Raw genomic sequence first — 16,946 nt, forward strand, 5'->3', positions numbered from 1 at the left:
TTTTCTACCTCAGAATAAAAGTATGTAGTAGAGCTTTGTAGCTTAGAAAGCAGGTATGGTGCGTTTCAAGGGAATATGTTTCCTCAGAAAACCCAACACTGTCCTATGATGACAATTTGACCAAGTGCAGCTAATGAGAGACAAAATTGTGGCTTAAAAGAAAAACTGCTAATGCAAGAAGTTGTTGCTGAGCCTGAGAGGTTAATATCCAGACTGCTGCATCCTGGGTGCACAACCAAGCATAACCATAGGTTCCTCCTCCCAGCCGTTTTTATAGTGCGATTTAAACTGATGGCTCGTTTAAATTGGTGTTTTGGTAATTTCCTCATTTCAAATGAGATATTCGCAGGTTTTTCCCGCTTATAATTGGCCTTCATGCGTATATAGTATATACATATGTGAAATTCTTATCAGGACATTTCATTGGATCAGTGTGCCCACTGTAAATTTGTTCTTAAGTGTAAAGCTATATGCTTCAACTTGTACTTTCTTTGTACCAAGGAAAGTACAAATTGCTTTGTACTTTCTTGGTACAAAGCAATTTCTCCCACAGAGCGACAATGTCACTTGTTTCTTTTGTTTGATTTAGTCTGCACAAGACTGAAATTGTTATTCCACATTCTAACCAGTCAATCTTAAATATGAGGTTATCAAAAAAATAATTTAATGCGCAATGATGCAGTGTATAATGCAAACTCACTTTGGAACAGAGAGTTAATCACCATCCAGTGCTGGGCTCCACTCAGCACAGTTCAAAGTTTAAGTGAAGTAAAGAATGCAGTATGCATTCTGCAGCCTCCCTAAGAGGTGTTGACCCGTTATCAGTGTGACCGGCACCAGCCTTATATGTTATGCAAGTATGCTTTTAAGCATAGAGCAAATATGCAGACAAAAAGGAAAAAAAAAAAAAAAAAATCACCAGTTTTACTTCATGAACGCCTTACTTCTTGGCAGAGACTGTCTTTCCATCTCATGATTACATAAAGTCTGAATATATTAAGCACTTTAGCATCAAGAAATTAGATCTTTCACTTTATTTACAACATAAAAACTTAAGATAAAAAAAAATAGCCAATACAAGCAAAGCTCATTCACACAAGTAGATCTTAAACTGTTAGAGTATCAAGTTACGAAATTGGCAATCTGAGTACAAGTCATGGTGTCATTACTAATGCATAAAAAAAAATCTTAAAAAAAAAACCTTACAGAAAAACAAATGATGTTACCCAAGACTGTCCATTCAAACGAACGTCGCATAAAAAGCGTTTCCTACATCAAGGTTCTCCATAATTAACTTAGTGCTTTACAGCTGTGAGCTACATAGACAGTACACATAAAGCACAGACTTCAGTTTCAGACAGGGCGGGACCGCTGTGTTCTGAAGTAAACAGCTGGTATTTAAAAAATAAAATAAAACCTTCTAAAGCATTTGGTAAAATATTACAGTAACATCAATGGTAATCCTGCAAAAAAACTAAAGAGGTGATATAAAATAGTCAGTACTCCATGGATCCTTTTTAATACATTTCTCCAGATGGATTCAGGGTGAATATTAAAATGTTCTTTCAAACAATAACCAATTCCTATCCTGTTCAAACGTAGTCCTGCTTGTTGCTGGGGGGCCTGCTGGACATGGGATAGCTGGGCGAAGAACGCTTTTCTCTTGGGCAGGACGCCGCCAGCATGGCACCGCCAATTATAGCCAGAAAAGATCCAGCCCAGGCGATGAAGATGGCAGACCCGAACTCGTACCTTCGGAGAGCAGAGTGACACAAATGTAAAACCTTCTTCCGCACGTACAGAAGTGAGCGCAACCAAAAATCCAGAGAAACTCACCTTGTGTTGACAGGAGTGAAGGGGTCGTAGAAGGCTCTGACGATGTCGTTGGCGTACCAAGAGCAGGCCACGATGGCACACAACGCTGTGGGAGGACATGCATTATTTGATGCGTTTCCGCTAGTTTTGAAGGATCCTGGTTTGAGTTTAGGGTCTTGCTTCTTACCTCCAAGCAAGATAATAATGCCACCAGTCATAGCAATCTTGGCCTTCTTCACCTGGTCGTCGCCTCCGCAGTTGGTGCATTTCATCCCCATACAAGCTGCCCCCATCCCAGCTACGACCACAATTATGCTCACGACCATGAGGGCACGGGTTGCTTGAAGGGCACCTGGTTAAGAGAACAAAAGTCCGTTATTCCATCAGTTATCGTCAAACCCAACACTTATTAACAGGAGGACACGTCATTACAGGTGTGGAGCAAACGAGACAAAAAAAAATAAAAAATAGATAAAATTGCTTCAGTGAGATGATATTGGTCACCTTTCCCCCCCCCTTTTGGGGAAAAGGTGTTATAAACAAACGCATTTGGGACAGAACAGTTGCCATCTCTTGCCAATCTAGAAACTGGCTTCAGCCAGAAACTCAGGAAATGGTGTGGGGGTGGGGTGGTAGAATGTGTAGGTGTACTAAAACAGGTCTGACCGGGTTTCAGATTTCTCTGTTATGGAGGACACTCCCAGTTCTAGCAACTCACAGCCCGCTTTTCCGAGAAACTTCAGCTGCCAGTGTTCAGAGCCACCATTTCTTTTCCCAGTCTCTTGGAATCAGTCTTATAAATGTAATTGGCTTTCACACTTAAAGATATGATATGGCACCAGAGTTCGTTGATAGGTTTGATCTTTTTTTTTTTTTTTTTTTTTTTTAAAGAGGGGGGGGGCAGGATGGGGAGGAAGTAGCACCTGCCATTTACTCAGTCAGCTAAAAGAGGTTAAAACAAACTTCACAACACATCTAAAAGTAGTCCACGTCAAATCTCTTAAACTTACTGTATCCGTCTTTGACAAATAACAAAACTAAACTTTATTCAGGCGGTTTTAAATACATGACTTCCCCACTGCTATGAACTTCCTTCAGGTGCTGCTCTACAATGTCTGTTGACTAAACAATGGCTTACCCAGGTGTTTAACCTTTAACTACATCTGCTGTGTAAAGAAACATTAAAAAAGATTACCGCAAAGAGGGAGGGATTTACAGGACAATGATGCCCTTAAGGAGAAACACGGCCAAGGCCGTTGTGTAGATTCCCAGCTCTCTTTTTAGGTGGAAAACGCAAAAAGTATTAAATATTTGAATTTCTAGCAACGGTTTTAAGCAGTTTCCCTCCCGAGTGGGCGAGGTCCCCGTTGGGTTAAAAACAAACAACAACAAAAAACATGCAATGTCAATTAAAGAGAAACTAGGAACTTATTCAAAAGAGGAACCTGTTTGTCAAGGACACAGACGCCAACAGTCAAGTAGCAACCGACATGACGCAGCGGGAATAAAATGATAACAGGTGAATTGTTTGTCACGTCATTTTTCTCCTTAAATAAAATGTCTAGGTGACCTTTCACGAAGCCTATGTAGAACTAGTAGTGGGGGAGGGGTCATTCATTTATTTTTTTTAGGTTAACGCCGTCAAAACTCATCGTTACATACTGACCACCGTTTATTATTTCATATATATTTAAAAAGAACACACACACACACACAAAGTGTAATTACTGTTACTTACTGTTGAGCTGCAGCATGGAGTCGTACACTTTGCACTGGATCTGGCCCGTGCTCTGAAACGCGCAGGACATCCACAGTCCTTCGTACATAGATACCGCCGTGATGATGTTTGAGCCAACAAAGGCTGACATCTTCCACTGTGGCAAAATGGTGCCGACTATCAATCCAATCACGCCCAGGAGAGCCAGAGCGAAGCCCAGAATCTGAAGACCCTTGTTTGCCATTTCGACGATTTTGTTTTCCTTCTCCTAAGTTGGGGTTCAACAGCAACAAAAAGCCAAAGACGTCCACCTGCTGCGAAAAGTCCTGTTTCTTTAAAAATCCAACAAGCAAAACAAAACTCTACTTGCTTCTTACAAAGTTATGTCCCTTTTAAAAAATATATATATAGGCTATATATTAAAAAAAAGGTCCTTCGCTTTCTGCAAATGAAAGAGTAGCACACAGAAGCGATATGTCGGCTTAAAAACTCTCTCGGTAAATGCTCGCGCACCTGTTCTTATGCCGCACCTTAACTAGGAAGAGGACAGCGGGAGCGAGCTTTTTTAGGCGGTTTCTTGGGCAGGTGGGCGGGGACGCGCACGCAGTTTCGACTCATCGGCGTAAGAAAGAACACCTGAAGTTTCGTGATGTAAGCGTTTCCTGGTAGGACACAGGGGAGTAATACTGATACTAGACCTGGTTTGATATGGTTTTGGAGCAGAAAACCTCTAGTAAAAACAGGCAAATAAAACTTCAACATTTCGTCTCACACTTTCGATACCTTTCTAAATTAAAATGATTTTGCTCAGTGCATTCTTTCTAATGATACAAAACAAAAACGAGTCTTTATGTGCTATCATTCAGTTAAATTACGTCAGGTTCACTTTAAGATAAAACTTAACGTGAACACACTTTGCAATTAGCTCACGTTCCCCAGGTGAAACCGGAAGCCTGATGGTAAACAAGTACTAGATGCAGATCTTTCAACCGCGATATTATGCAATAGCAAGGTTTCTTTTTATAGTTGTGATAGAGTCAAATGTGTGGCTATGAATTCAACTTGAGTGACTCATTTACGTGGATTTATGCACGTGTTTAAATAAATGACTAATACATTTACATGAAAGCTGTTATTGGCTAAAAGAAACTCCAGAAAGGTTTTTTTAATTTGTGTTTACAATTTTAGTTTATTTAAACTCCAGGATTGAAACTCAGCTGGTGTTCTAACCCAGAAGGACATCAAATGTAGTAATGCAGCTAATTTAAATTAACCCTAACATTGCTGCTGATATAAATTGTCACATTTCCAAAGGAAAACTAAGGAAAATATGTCTTAAGCTCTGGATTTCAGCTTGGCCTAGTTATATGTTCCTGATCTGCCGATCACTGATCATTTGTATGTTGGAACAGTTTTTTTATTATGAGCAATTGTCATTTCCCTTTTTTGAGACTTCTCAGTGCTGCATCATTAAATACAGAAGAAGAAGAAGAAGAGAGGACAAAAGAGAACTCCTCTCTGTGAATCATTGTTGAAACATTTCGAAAATGTTCTAGTCAGCTGTGGAGAAGTTTAAAGCAAATGTCATGTATTAAAGCAATATTCAAAGCTTTAAACAATCTTTCTTCATTAAATCCATTATATGAGAATCAAAAGAGGTTGACCCAATTGAAAACCTAAGACATATCCCTCTAAAATGAAAAACCAGGACAGGAAATAAGCTTTTCAAGGCAGGAGTGCATCATGATGTCCTGTCAAGGGAGGAGGGAGTTGAATACTTATGCATGCCACACTTTTCAGATATTTCTCGTAAATTACCAGAAATATCGGAAATTTTGAGGCTAAGTAACTCATAAGTGGAAATATCAAGATCTTAGTATCGTCTCGGGTTAGAAATGCGTCATTTTTGAGTGTACATGATTTGTTAATTGCTTGTAGGCTGATGCATTCAACATAGGTTTTCTAGTGTATTGGCTGTTAAGTAAAAAGGGTGTTGTAATTAAATCCACATTTAAACCCTAAGCTGAATTCTTTTTATGTTTTCAGGACTTATTATTTTTTTATTATCATGTCTTTCCGCGAAGACCTATTTCTCTTTGATATCAACAGATGCTGTTGATCTGAAACTGTTTAATCAGTGTTGTAAACTGAAACCTTTTTTTTATGACCTGGTTAGATCTTCTGTCATCAAATGACACAATATTAAAATCGTCAACAATCATATGTCATTTTATCCCGACTGAGCCTTAAAACAAGTTCAGTTCATACTTAACACTTGCTCAAATGTTATCTGTTGCAATCCAAAATCCTCAGTAATAATTGCTATTTTGCTACGTGTGTTGTGTTGTTGTTGTTTTTTCATTCAGCAGTTCTAACATAATTTCCCTTATGTCAGAACAAGCATCCATCTGAAATGGCTAGAATAGTTTGAGGAGATATACATGGTAAAAACATTTCCTTCTGTCTCTGGTGTGGGAACAGAGACGTCTAAGTCACAATGGAGGCTGATTCAGTTAGTTCACTGGTCGAACTGGTTTCATCGGGGTCCCGCTTTTAACCAATCAGTTTTTGGAAAACACAGAACATGCCTTCCACTCTCCAGTTCTGAGCACTAGCAACGACAGCATGCATGGACTTGTCAAATTCTTTCTTTCTTTCTTTTTTTTTTTTTTTTTTGTTGTTCCACATTCTTTGCAAGAAAAATGCTGGGTTTCAGCTTCCATAACACCCCAGTTGTTGTTGTTGGTTTTTTTAGGCTGATACTGAAGCCGCTCTCTGAGTCATCACGCAGCACAGACACACGGAGTATGTAGTAAATGTTTTCTCCTTGCCGCCGGTTTCTCGTGTTGTCACGTGAGTCATCTCAGGCGAGAGAGACGACAAGGAATGGAACAATTTAAATATGCTTGTTCCTGTCTGGGGCGTGTTTCCGGATCAGCTGTCTCTGTTCTCTCCAACCGTTTCGACAATACCAAGCGGAGCACATTTGAATAAAGTTGTGACCTAGTGTGTAACTTACTCTGAAAGTGACTCACCCTCTAAAGGATCAGTTGCTCCTTTGTGACAGGGATTCTTTTTTTTAAATGTTTGATCATTTTTGGTGACGCTGAATCCGGGGTACATTTTTGTAAAAGTTCATTATAAGCCTTAACCCGTTTGAAATTGTTGGCTTTGACATGTTGAGGTGTACAATTAGCAGTTAATTACTTTTTAAGACTTTCACTTTGCTTTGGATTAAACCTCACAATCTGACAGTGCTGTAATCTTACCTTGTAATGTAATCCTTTAATCTCAATGTACATTTTGTATCATCAAACTACAGAGCATGTTAGGGAAGAACGGCTAAATAGGGACAACTCTGAGGTACAATACTGCCACCTACAGGAGACCATGGGTATTTTAAAAGCCATACAGACCAAGTTACTCGGTTTATGTTCTTTAATTTTGTTCTAGAAAGAGTGTTTATAAAGTGACAAGTTCAAAACGACTTTTCTTTGATCTGCATTGTCTCCAGAAGGGAGCTGGAAATGTATTATTATTGTTTAGTTTGGTTTTTTTTTTTCGTTTTTTTTTAAATACCAAAATAATTCAACAGAAAATAAGTAAACTTCTTCCATGGTTATCTCAGTACTATGAAACAACTGTGGAGTTACGTGGAAAGGAAGGGAGCATATGAGAGAGATTAAAGAGGGCTCACATTGTTAAGTGTGACTTATATTTATTTACTTTTTTATTTTTTGTCCTTGACTGATAACTTTCAGATATTCAGACATAATGTGTTATGTGTTTCCTTTCATAAAGAGCTAGGCTATATTCAAAGACTGCTACTTTCTCAGACAAACTTTCACTTCTGGATTCCTTTTTGACACTTCGAGGAAAGAATTAGACACCAGAGCTCCATCCCAGCTTTAGTCACTTTTGTTTTAGCCTTTTCATCATCACAAGCGCTGACACTTGTTCATAGTTTTGGTATTTAGTACCTGCAAACATTGATGATCTGCGATTGATGCAGGAGTAGACAGAAGATTAATGGCTTCTGGTGCAAAACATAATTAACACAAGGATGCGATTTGTTTTCGTCAAGTCAAATTTAGCATATAGGTTCCTATAAAAAAAAAAAAAAGAAAAAAGCATAAACACTCTGAGAGTAATTGGTTCCCCCAGCTTTCCAGGCAACTATATTTGGTTTAACACTGTAATCCTTATTTGCTGCATTAGGAAACATAAAGCTCCATTCAGTCCGCCCGTGGACCGCTTCGCTCTGTGTGGGTTTACTGCGAATAATCTCATACAAATGCACGAGTCACGCTTCCACGAGATTATAGATGGCACAGCGAAGTACATAAGGAGGATCAGACGAGGAAAAAGAGCGGCTGTCTGACCCCGACTGAGGTCACGTCTCAAAAGGGGGAAGTCGATGTAAAAGCGGCAACAGCCCAAGAGCTCGCGATAATCTGTCACATCACATGCGGCTCAATTTCAGCTCGTTCTGCGGAAAGACTTGAAGCATAATTATCCTGCCTGTCAAACATCGATTTGCCATCGTTGTCACCGAGCGACTAGCGTCTAATCGACTGGCGTGCCGCAAAACACAGATGTAAATGGAGCCGTTCATCCGTCTTATACTTTCTGCTCAAACAATTCTTTGAAAAGAGCCGCGGCTGCTCGGTAGATGAGATAGATGTGAGCTCATTAATCCTAAATAATCCCAAAAAAAGTCCCAAACAAACGATGCAGAAATAATTCTATACCCTCCTTTTCTAATCGCTTCTGCAACTTGTGACTACTTATCTGACCACCATAGTTAAAGGGTGGGTCTGTAATGACATGTGTTTTTTTATTATAATTATTAATTTTAGTATTCTATGAGTATATTTTATGATATGGTGAGTTGGTAATAATTTGTTTTAATTGGAATATATGATGTATACACTTCAGCCTACAGCATGTCTATTACAACCACATATTTAGGTTTAGATGTTTAATGATTTCCTAGCACTGTCCCGCCTCACAGAAGTAGTGCAAAGGCTTTATTCCCCTCTCCCACCCCCCCCAAAAAAAAGATAATGCTGGTATGCTCATGCTTGTAAACGCAGTTTGCTTTGAACAAAACAGAATAACTTAAAATCCCATTGCAATTTATCCAACAAGTTCCCTGAGCTGAAATGACCAAGCCGTCGTTAGTATGCTTTCATAAAGCGGGCGCAGAAGAGTCCTCCATTTTGCCGATTGAATTTACGTCATGCAAATGGGAAATGATGGCGCCACAACACAACAGTGCTACTGTGTATTAGATTATGTATGCAGGGAAATGTCAACATTATGTACTTCTTATCCGTGTTGATGTTGTCGGCATGCGATGCATCAGTGAGGCCTCTGAAATAATCCACGCTTATTCTCTGCCTAATCTCTTATGGCAGATGTTTTTTTTTTTAAAACAGGTAGAAGTTGTGAGAGCGTGCTGATCTGCGGTTCCCTGCAGATCCCTGGATAACTCGGCTCAGTTTTAGGGATCACGAGAGGTGTTTTGACCTGCCAGAGGTTTATACCTGTTGGCACAAATACAGCTAGAGGCATTGAGCCTGCCTGCCTCTCGCTGCGTGTTTTTGCCCCTTCATGTTTTATGTTTGCATGCTTTAAGTGTGAGACAGCCCCACAAAACACTTTTTTTTTTCAGAGAAAAAATATAGAGCTGAAGTCAAAAATTGAAAACATTAACCTAGTTTTTTTTTTTTTTTCCAACTCAGATGCGTTTAGTTTGTGTTATATAAAGTATTTCAAGATGCTTTTAGGGAAATATTTCATGTCAAAGCCATTTTTTCCCCAGCTCTTACATATTTCTCATTTGTCGTGACACCGTGGAAGTAAAGTTTTGTGTAGGCCAGACTAGAAGTCAGAGATGAACAAATTCAAATATCTACGCTACAAAACGACAAAAAAAAAACAACATATGCATAAAACCAATAAAAATGTCTTTAACCCCTTTCACAAAATACTTCAGTGTGGAAACCCTCCAGGTGTCTCCATGTGTTTTGTGAGTATTGAAGTCATCATCACATCATTATAATAACAAAAAAAGCTGCTTAAAGTATAGCACTCTCTAATGTATCAGTCACTCTTAAGAGCAATACTATATAAATATTTCTGTTTCTGTGCCCATTTAATGTTTCCTAACCTGCTGCAGTAGTTAAGACTTTTAGAACCAGCTTTGCTAGTTCTGTATCCCCCTGAAATGGACCAGAATCACATGAAAGTACAATTTTGGTGACCTTTTGAAAATTCAAACAATAATGTTTGACCTGCCTGTCATCGGTCAGCTGGCATCTCCCACCTCTGTTACAGATATATCTCCCTTCTCTTCCCATTAGAAGTATTAGACTCTTGGATTATATCTTTTTTTTTATTTCTTCGGCTGCAGGGAAAACTAATAAAATGTTAGGAAAGCCCCGAAAAGAATAAGACAAAAAAAAAATGATCACAAAAAGTTACAATCATACAAATATATGTTAATTTATTGATTAATATATCAGAATAAGACATTTCCCTTTAATTCGTGTAGAGGTTGTAGAAATGTACACAGGTCAAAGTGGAGAGAGGGTGAATCGAGGGCTTGTCTCTGTAGATACTGAGAGGGAGTCATCCTTAAAGAGCCAAAGTATGCATGCTTAAAAAAAAACACAGAGTCTGGAAAATTGTTAGATAGCCTTATGGGTTTGCTTGATCTCCTTGAGTGCAGGCTGGTAGTTCTTGTTGCATATTGCTGGTCTTCGGTTTTTGCTTCTCTTTCACTGAAGAGTGTTCAAGAAAGCCGGTGCACGAGGATCGTTGGCGTGTCTTTGGGCTCTTGGCGAGAGCAGTCCAACGTGTGGCTTAATCCCTGGTTACACTCGCGAAGCATCTTAGCATCTCTAACCACAGCCAAGGCCTTTTTAAGAAGGAAAAACAAAACAAATGTCATGGCTTTCTTTGTTGGTTTGTTGAATAAAAAAGTAGGAGTTAGTGTTTTTTTGGAAGACAACACGATCGGTCTGAGAGAGCGGGAGAGAAGTCAAACGTCTGTAAGGGGGGCGGTGAGGGTAGGGGGCCGTTAGGGCAAACGCCCGCAGTGAGGCGAAGCATTGCCCCCACAACAATGCATCACTCACTTAACACACAGCTTACCCACGCGGCGGAACTCGCTTTGGATTCGTCTTCGCTCAGGATTTCATACAATTGTGGATACAACAGTGCTGACCGAACACATTAAACACGTTTATAAATGATAGGAACGCACCGAACAGGAGCAGCTTTCCTGCCTTCCGCTGAGAGATTTGCATTACCAGAGGCAAATGAACAAATAAACAAACAAACAACCTTTTAACAGAAATGACAACACGCATAAGCTCATTTCAGAGAATTAAAAAAAAAAAAAAAGACAGAGAAAAAGCACACCAGATATACAAACACTGTATTATTGACAGAACAAGCAGTCCATTCATTTTACACATTAGGACAGATGTTGTTGCCCAGAAGCACGCTTTTTTAAAATTTTTTATCTCAAACTGAGATTCCACACATTTTGAAAATTCCTAAGTACACTTACAAGAATAAGCAGAAGCAAACCTGCAGCAAAGTCTCATCTACGACTTTGAATATTTAAAATTCCCAATTACACCACCCGTGACAATGTGTCAGGACTGATTATTTCTTTGACATCCAGGTCATTTAATTGGCTTTATCTGCCCTCTAAGTATTTTTGTCACCATACAATGTTATCATTTTTGCTGGGCATTTCTCCACATTGCCTTTCACTTCTCTCTTCCATGAAGTTTTCTCCTAAATTTCAGTAAATAACTGCTGTTTGTAGCATTAGTGACACTTTAGGATGAAATCAAGTGGCTTTATTGGACAGATTTAAAATCAACATGACTTTTTGATGTTACGCTGTCAAACTTGCTCTGTTTGTGTGTAATTCCGATGACAGACATTTCTCAGTGCAACAGAAATGAACCCGTCCTTTCATAATTAGGCCATTAGAGGGAGCTGTAGTCGCACATACTTTTTACGCTGTAACTGAACTGCGTTGTGACAGAAGTTCTTGCAAAAGTCTAATGAAAGTGACTATTGGACCATGTGTCCACAGAGATGAGCTGCTTTTTTAATCACAAGTGCCCCGCGGTACATCCGGGCATAATGGTTTCTCATGAGCTTTGAACGACTCACCCAAAAGATCCTTGAGAACATTAACAGTCTTCTTTTTTTTTTTTTTTTTTTTTTTCAGTGCTTGAAATCAAAAACATGCATAGCTGACACCGGTTTCAGTAGGTGCACCAAAAGCACCGCGGTATTCTGACGCAACGTTGTGTGATCGGAACGTCGGGTTGATTGTTTTCGATGAACTTCGAATCAAAGACCTGACTGTCTTTTAAAAAGGTTCTCTGGTTGTTCAGTGCAATACAGCTTTGGGTTCTCAAGCACCTCTGATGAATCGACGCCGTGTGGCGTTCATTATTGCCCGTTAGTCCCGTCGTACGGTGATGAAGTCAAAATGTTTTAAGAACCCTGTCGAGGTGATGAGTTGAACCTCAGATAGCTTAAGTAATTCCCATTTCTTCTAAGGTGCAACATGCTCCTATTTTGAAATCTTTAAACATTTTTCCACCATCTGTTTTTTTTTTTTTTGTTTTGTTTTTTTAAAATTTGCAATAGATAAAGAAACTCACTTTTGATTAAATGTTTTGCTGCTTTTTGAGTTGGAGTTTATTCATTTCTTGCTTTATTCAATCTGTTGATGACTGCCTCACTCTTGTGCCCCCTTTCTTTTTGTTTCGTCCTCCCATTACTCATTGACGCACGCAAACACGCAACCACACGGAGCTTTATAAAGAAGCTGTAAGTATACGCCTACACAGGCAACATAATGTGGAAGAGAGAGTTAATGGGGTGTAGATGCTGCTGTTCAGGAGATGAAAAGCTCATGTGTGGGCATACGAACTAAAGTGTTTTTGTTTTCCTTGTTAACACCTCACTGTTTGTTTTCGTCCAGTTAATGTACTTTCGCTGTCAGATCTCGTCAAACCAAAAATATCGTCTTAATACTCCAGCTGTTTGGTTTTTTTTTTTCTTTCTCACCTACAACACCATCCCATCTAAAAACTTTCAACCTTTTCCCTCCTAAACGCTCTCTCTCTCTTCTCTTACTTTCAGTTTCTTTTCGTCTTCCTGACATTCTCTGTTGCCGTCTGTCTACTTACAAAATCACCGATAAACAACTTACTGCCGCGTTCTTCGCTCTTGCACAGTTTAGGACTCGCTGTTCTTTAGGGTTTGGCATGCTTCCCAGTAATTGCACGTCCAAGCCGCCGCCGCTTTAAGGGCGTGCTCACGTACCTGTTTGCCTTGTTTTTTAGGGTCAGCTGCAGCATTCAACTAACTTCAGTTTCATTTCTTCCCAACAGGTGGTGATAGTGTGCCAATTCCAAAAACAGAAGAAGAAGAAACTGTGCGATTTCACACCACTGATATTGAAGGTTTTGTATTTTTTGTCCTCAGTGTGACAAATCATAAGTGTTAAAAATATCCGAACGCATAATTTTCTTTTAGAGCATGCAAATTCTTTCGTTGTAGGCAATACATTTTAAGTAGAAGTTTTGTAATTGTATACAATTGTGGAGCCATTAAAATTGTTAGAAGGCAGTATGTATATCTTCGAAAGACGAGTAGGGCTATGAAAAGGGATATATGAGTTTAATCTCGTAATTCTGAGTTTAATCAGGCACCTGAGAAAAGATTTTTTCAGTCCCCTGATCTTCCTCCATATATGTCACACAAGTTTTTGTGGTGAGGCAGATATTTAAGTAACCATGAAGCAAATACTTCACATTGTATTCTAAATTCCTAAGTTGCATGAAAACCAATTTCAACCTTTCTTGTAATTTGGACTTAAAATAATTCTTTATGTCATTATCAACTTTGCCACCAAAATCCAATATGGCTGGCCACACTTAGGCGATTACTGGGAAGAAAATGAGTAAATTTCTCCAGTTTTTCATAATTACAAGTGTAATAATAAAGTTGGGCGTCATCACACCTGTCGTCATGCTAATGTAACAATTTGTGTTTAGTAAGAACAGGGTGTGGTTTTGTAGTTGCTGTAAGCTTTTTATTCCTAATACAACTGGCAATTGTTCCCTTCTAAAGAGAAATTACAACCATATTTGTTAAGTTGTTTTTTTTTTATTACCTTGAGTCAATTCACTCTTTTGACAATTTTAAGGCCCGTTTCCTACCTCCACCTTTTCCACTTCCTACCAGTAAGAAAACTGCTTCATTAAAAAATATTTTAAATTATATAAAACGCTCAACTTTCAAGCACAAGACAATAAACTGAAAACAATAAATTACCGATATTAAAACAAACTCTAATTTCTGTTTTGACCAGTTGACTATATTATACACCCTAATCAAATGAAACTGAATCAAAGTGAGCTCCCTGTGGCAGAGTATTGGAGTCCTATGACCATATTTTTTTACAGGTAACTGGCAGTACACACAAAGAAAAACCCTTGTAAACTGCAAAAGTGGCAAAGGAGTGAAATGACCAGCACCCATGTGCTTCCACATCTTTGCTCTGAGTCTGAAAGTTATATAAAGTTATATGGAAGAAAACATATAACTTAACTGAAATGAAATTCATTTAATCATCCTACGCTGAGATCCATAATAACTCAGAGTTAATGTAAAAAGAACAGAAAAGAATTAGCTGGATGCTAACTGCACCTTATCAAGCAAAGCAAATTGTAAACAACCCCCTACTCCGTGTATGTAATTATCATATTTATCGTTGTAGTGACTCTGTATGCACGGAGAGTAAAATTTTGACTCTAAAAGAATCTTTTGATGTCACTGCTTTGTGCCTCCAAATACTTTCATATCTCCAGCTTGTGGGCATCTTAGAAATATACAACCGTGAGCTAACCGCTGTGCGAACACTTTGATATTATACAGTGGTTGGTGATGCACAGCTAGAACTCAGTTTGAGTATGCTAAATTCCCCAGAGGGAGAGGGAGTTGTGTTCAAAAATAGAGATTGGAAAGGTCTGTGCCGCTGTATTTGCCACATGGTTAAAATATCCCAGTGCTAAGCGAAGGACTGTTTTCTTGCAAACACTCCCAAAAAATGCAAAGACTTCGCAAACGGGGAGGGTTGAGTGAAGCCCTTCGACTAATTCTCTCCGACTACGCTCCGTGTCATACACTGAATGCAGTGCCTCTTTGTCTTGTCTCACGTTCATTGTCATATCTACGTGCTGCAAGTCGAACCTCCTCTGCTTCCTCTGCAGCATAACTTCCTTATCGACATTCCCCACGAATGCACCTGCTAATCCTTCAGGCTTCCCAACGAACCGCCAATACATCTTTTGCAGTTTCCCTTTTGTTTATTCCAGACTTGCTTTCACCCTGTGTAGTGCACATTCATAAGCCTCCTATGTCACATTCCGTAACCCTTCATCACATTCATTTACCACCTTAGACACATAACGAGCATCTTTTTCGTGTTTGTTTTCTCTGCACTTTCCACTCGCCAATTTTCCTGGCAAAACAAGGTTTCGCGTGAATGTCGTGCAAAAGCATTTGCTGATGACTCTGCTTTTATAGCCTAAAGCGCCTAAAAAAATATAAGAAAAGTTGCTCAATTGAACGAAATACATCCTCAGTGTGATGCGCCGAGGCGGACCTGAAACAATGCTATTTTAAATCGTGCGTCGGACAAGAGTCACTGCGAATGGTTCACAAGACAGATGAAGTATCACTTACTCACAGGAGCCGACGTATCGAAGACACAACGCTGAGCTTAGTGTGAAGGACACAGAGGATGCTACCCCACATTTCCTCCATCTATCCCCCTGCTCAAGCTCTCATTCACTCTTACTGTCCATCTACACACAATCCACTCGCTGGGGTTAAAACACTGTCACGCCAGGACATTCACTCAGACAACTCCATCTTTTTTTCTTTTCCCCCTTTCCTTTTTTTTTTTTCAGGGCAATTCTTCCAAGGTGATTTGATAAAGCGAGTGAGTGGATAAGCTGCCAGACGTCCTCGGAATAACAAGTGCTCCGGCTCATAGGCTGCGTGGCTTTGATGTTGGGCTTCAAACCTGGTTTTATGCTGACAGCAGATGCTGACTGAAGTATACATTACTGCACCTTTTTCCATGCGTCTGAACTCAGATCCGCCCCGGGTTTAACTTTGCGTCCCGGACGGTTGCTCGTTTGTTGTCTTTGATGAGCGCGCGCTGTAATTAGCGATGGTGTGGTAGCGATCACAGGAAGGACGGCGTTTTCCTCTTTTATTATTTCTCTGAATTTAAGTTTTTTATATATATATATATAATTTCCTTGAGAAATACTAATTGAATTGTTTACATTTTCGTCATGTTTTTAGTTTTTGCTTTATTTTGTTCGTGTTGTATTTTTTTTGTTCTGTCTGACTGGGATTGGTTATAGCACCTTTTTATGTTGTTTTAACTCGAGTACACAACAATTATATCGTCTGTCTTACATTTGACAGGCTGAAGTCATCATCAGTTTGAACTTTTAGAAGATAAACAGAAACAACAAGAAAAAAAACAAACAACCTTTGACAACAGGTTTTAGTTTTCGATGCGATAAACTTGCTTTGCTCACGTTGGCGTGCTGGTATGACCTGACTCAGGCTTCCTGCTGATTGCTTTCCCCTCTGATCCGTTTCATCTCGATTTAAGCTTTAGAGGACCCTGGTTATTACTTTAGCTGGTGGGCAGATGGTGGGTGGAGAGCTCGGGTGAGGCAGAACCACGCTGTCACCAACTTTGAGGCTCAAAAGGATCTCCCCATGGGTTAGGATTATGACGCTGAGTCAGGAGGGAAATTTGTTAGGGTTGAACACTGAGCACAACAGAGCGAATAGAAAAAGAAGCTTGAGTCTGGTAGGAAAATAAAGAGACATGTGAATTATGACGTCACAGGAGACATAGTGAAAGAGAGAGAGACACATATATGAGGAAGTTGGGTGGGTTGTTACAAACCCGGGGCTTTCTTTCTGTGGCTTCAGGTGAGGGCGGGGACTCCTCTCTCTCAGGCCTTCTGCTGGCTCTTTAACTCTCAGCATCAGGAAGCGCAACTCTGGGTCACGGTGGCCGGCAGGTGCTGTTTCCTCAGCCACACTCAGTGCATTATGGGCAACTGAGTTCCCAGTGTCACTTCCGCCCTTTTGTCCCACCCTCGATCTCCTGTGCTATGAGGCGTCCGCCTGGGGAGACTCTTTCCGTCCATTCTTGAGCGTCGGTGAGTCTGACGTCTTCGCTGTCTTCCTAGGAGGACTCACCGGTTCGCTGGCGAGCTCGTGCAGCGACGGCTCCTTATACATTGCGACTGTGTTAAGAAATAGCGAT

At 39.8% G+C, this 16,946-nt stretch overlaps 2 protein-coding genes across 6 annotated transcripts in view; both read right to left on the minus strand.

The window, feature by feature from the left end:
- Positions 1-1,513: 1,513 nt before the first annotated feature.
- On the minus strand, positions 1,514-4,076 carry LOC145554794 (claudin-7-B-like). 2 transcript variants are annotated; one of them, XM_081615280.1, is made up of 4 exons: positions 3,554-4,074; positions 2,003-2,167; positions 1,837-1,921; positions 1,514-1,752 (listed from the first exon to the last, which is right to left on the minus strand). In XM_081615280.1, the coding sequence occupies exons 1-4, from the start codon at positions 3,774-3,776 to the stop codon at positions 1,593-1,595; spliced, it is 633 nt and encodes a 210-aa protein (XP_081471406.1). In that variant the 5' UTR covers positions 3,777-4,074; the 3' UTR covers positions 1,514-1,592. The 2 variants fall into 2 exon arrangements, with proteins under 2 accessions (XP_081471406.1, XP_081471405.1); XM_081615279.1 differs by having other exon boundaries at positions 1,837-2,167; positions 3,554-4,076.
- A 5,950-nt stretch (positions 4,077-10,026) lies between these two features.
- Positions 10,027-16,946, minus strand: part of fgf11b (fibroblast growth factor 11b) — a 37,729-nt gene continuing 30,809 nt past the window's right edge. The window contains exons 5-6 of one of the 4 annotated variants that reach the window (XR_001777300.2): positions 16,581-16,926; positions 10,027-10,457 (exon numbers count right to left, since the gene is read on the minus strand). Coding sequence is in view for 1 of the 4 variants with exons in the window: in XM_017308669.2 (XP_017164158.1) it covers positions 16,790-16,926 (137 nt within the window). In the remaining 3 variants the exon portion in view is untranslated. Of the gene's footprint in view, positions 16,927-16,946 lie in introns of all 4 variants that reach the window. The other 3 variants (XR_001777299.2, XR_014090851.1, XM_017308669.2) reach the window with 3 other exon arrangements.

This window comes from Poecilia reticulata, chromosome 14, assembly GCF_904066995.2.
Source record: "Poecilia reticulata chromosome 14, P_reticulata-male-v2, whole genome shotgun sequence".
NCBI lineage: Eukaryota > Metazoa > Chordata > Actinopteri > Cyprinodontiformes > Poeciliidae > Poecilia > Poecilia reticulata.

Excerpts from the sequence above, each read along its gene's own strand:
- LOC145554794 (XM_081615279.1), bottom strand. The coding sequence starts at position 3,776 with ATGGCAAACAAGGGTCTTCAGATTCTGGGCTTCGCTCTGGCTCTCCTG. Across the intron at positions 2,168-3,553 it reads CTCCATGCTGCAGCTCAACA|GTGCCCTTCAAGCAACCCGT; the intron begins GTAAGTAACAGT and ends TCTCTTAACCAG. Across the intron at positions 1,753-1,836 it reads TTCACTCCTGTCAACACAAG|GTACGAGTTCGGGTCTGCCA; the intron begins GTGAGTTTCTCT and ends TGCTCTCCGAAG.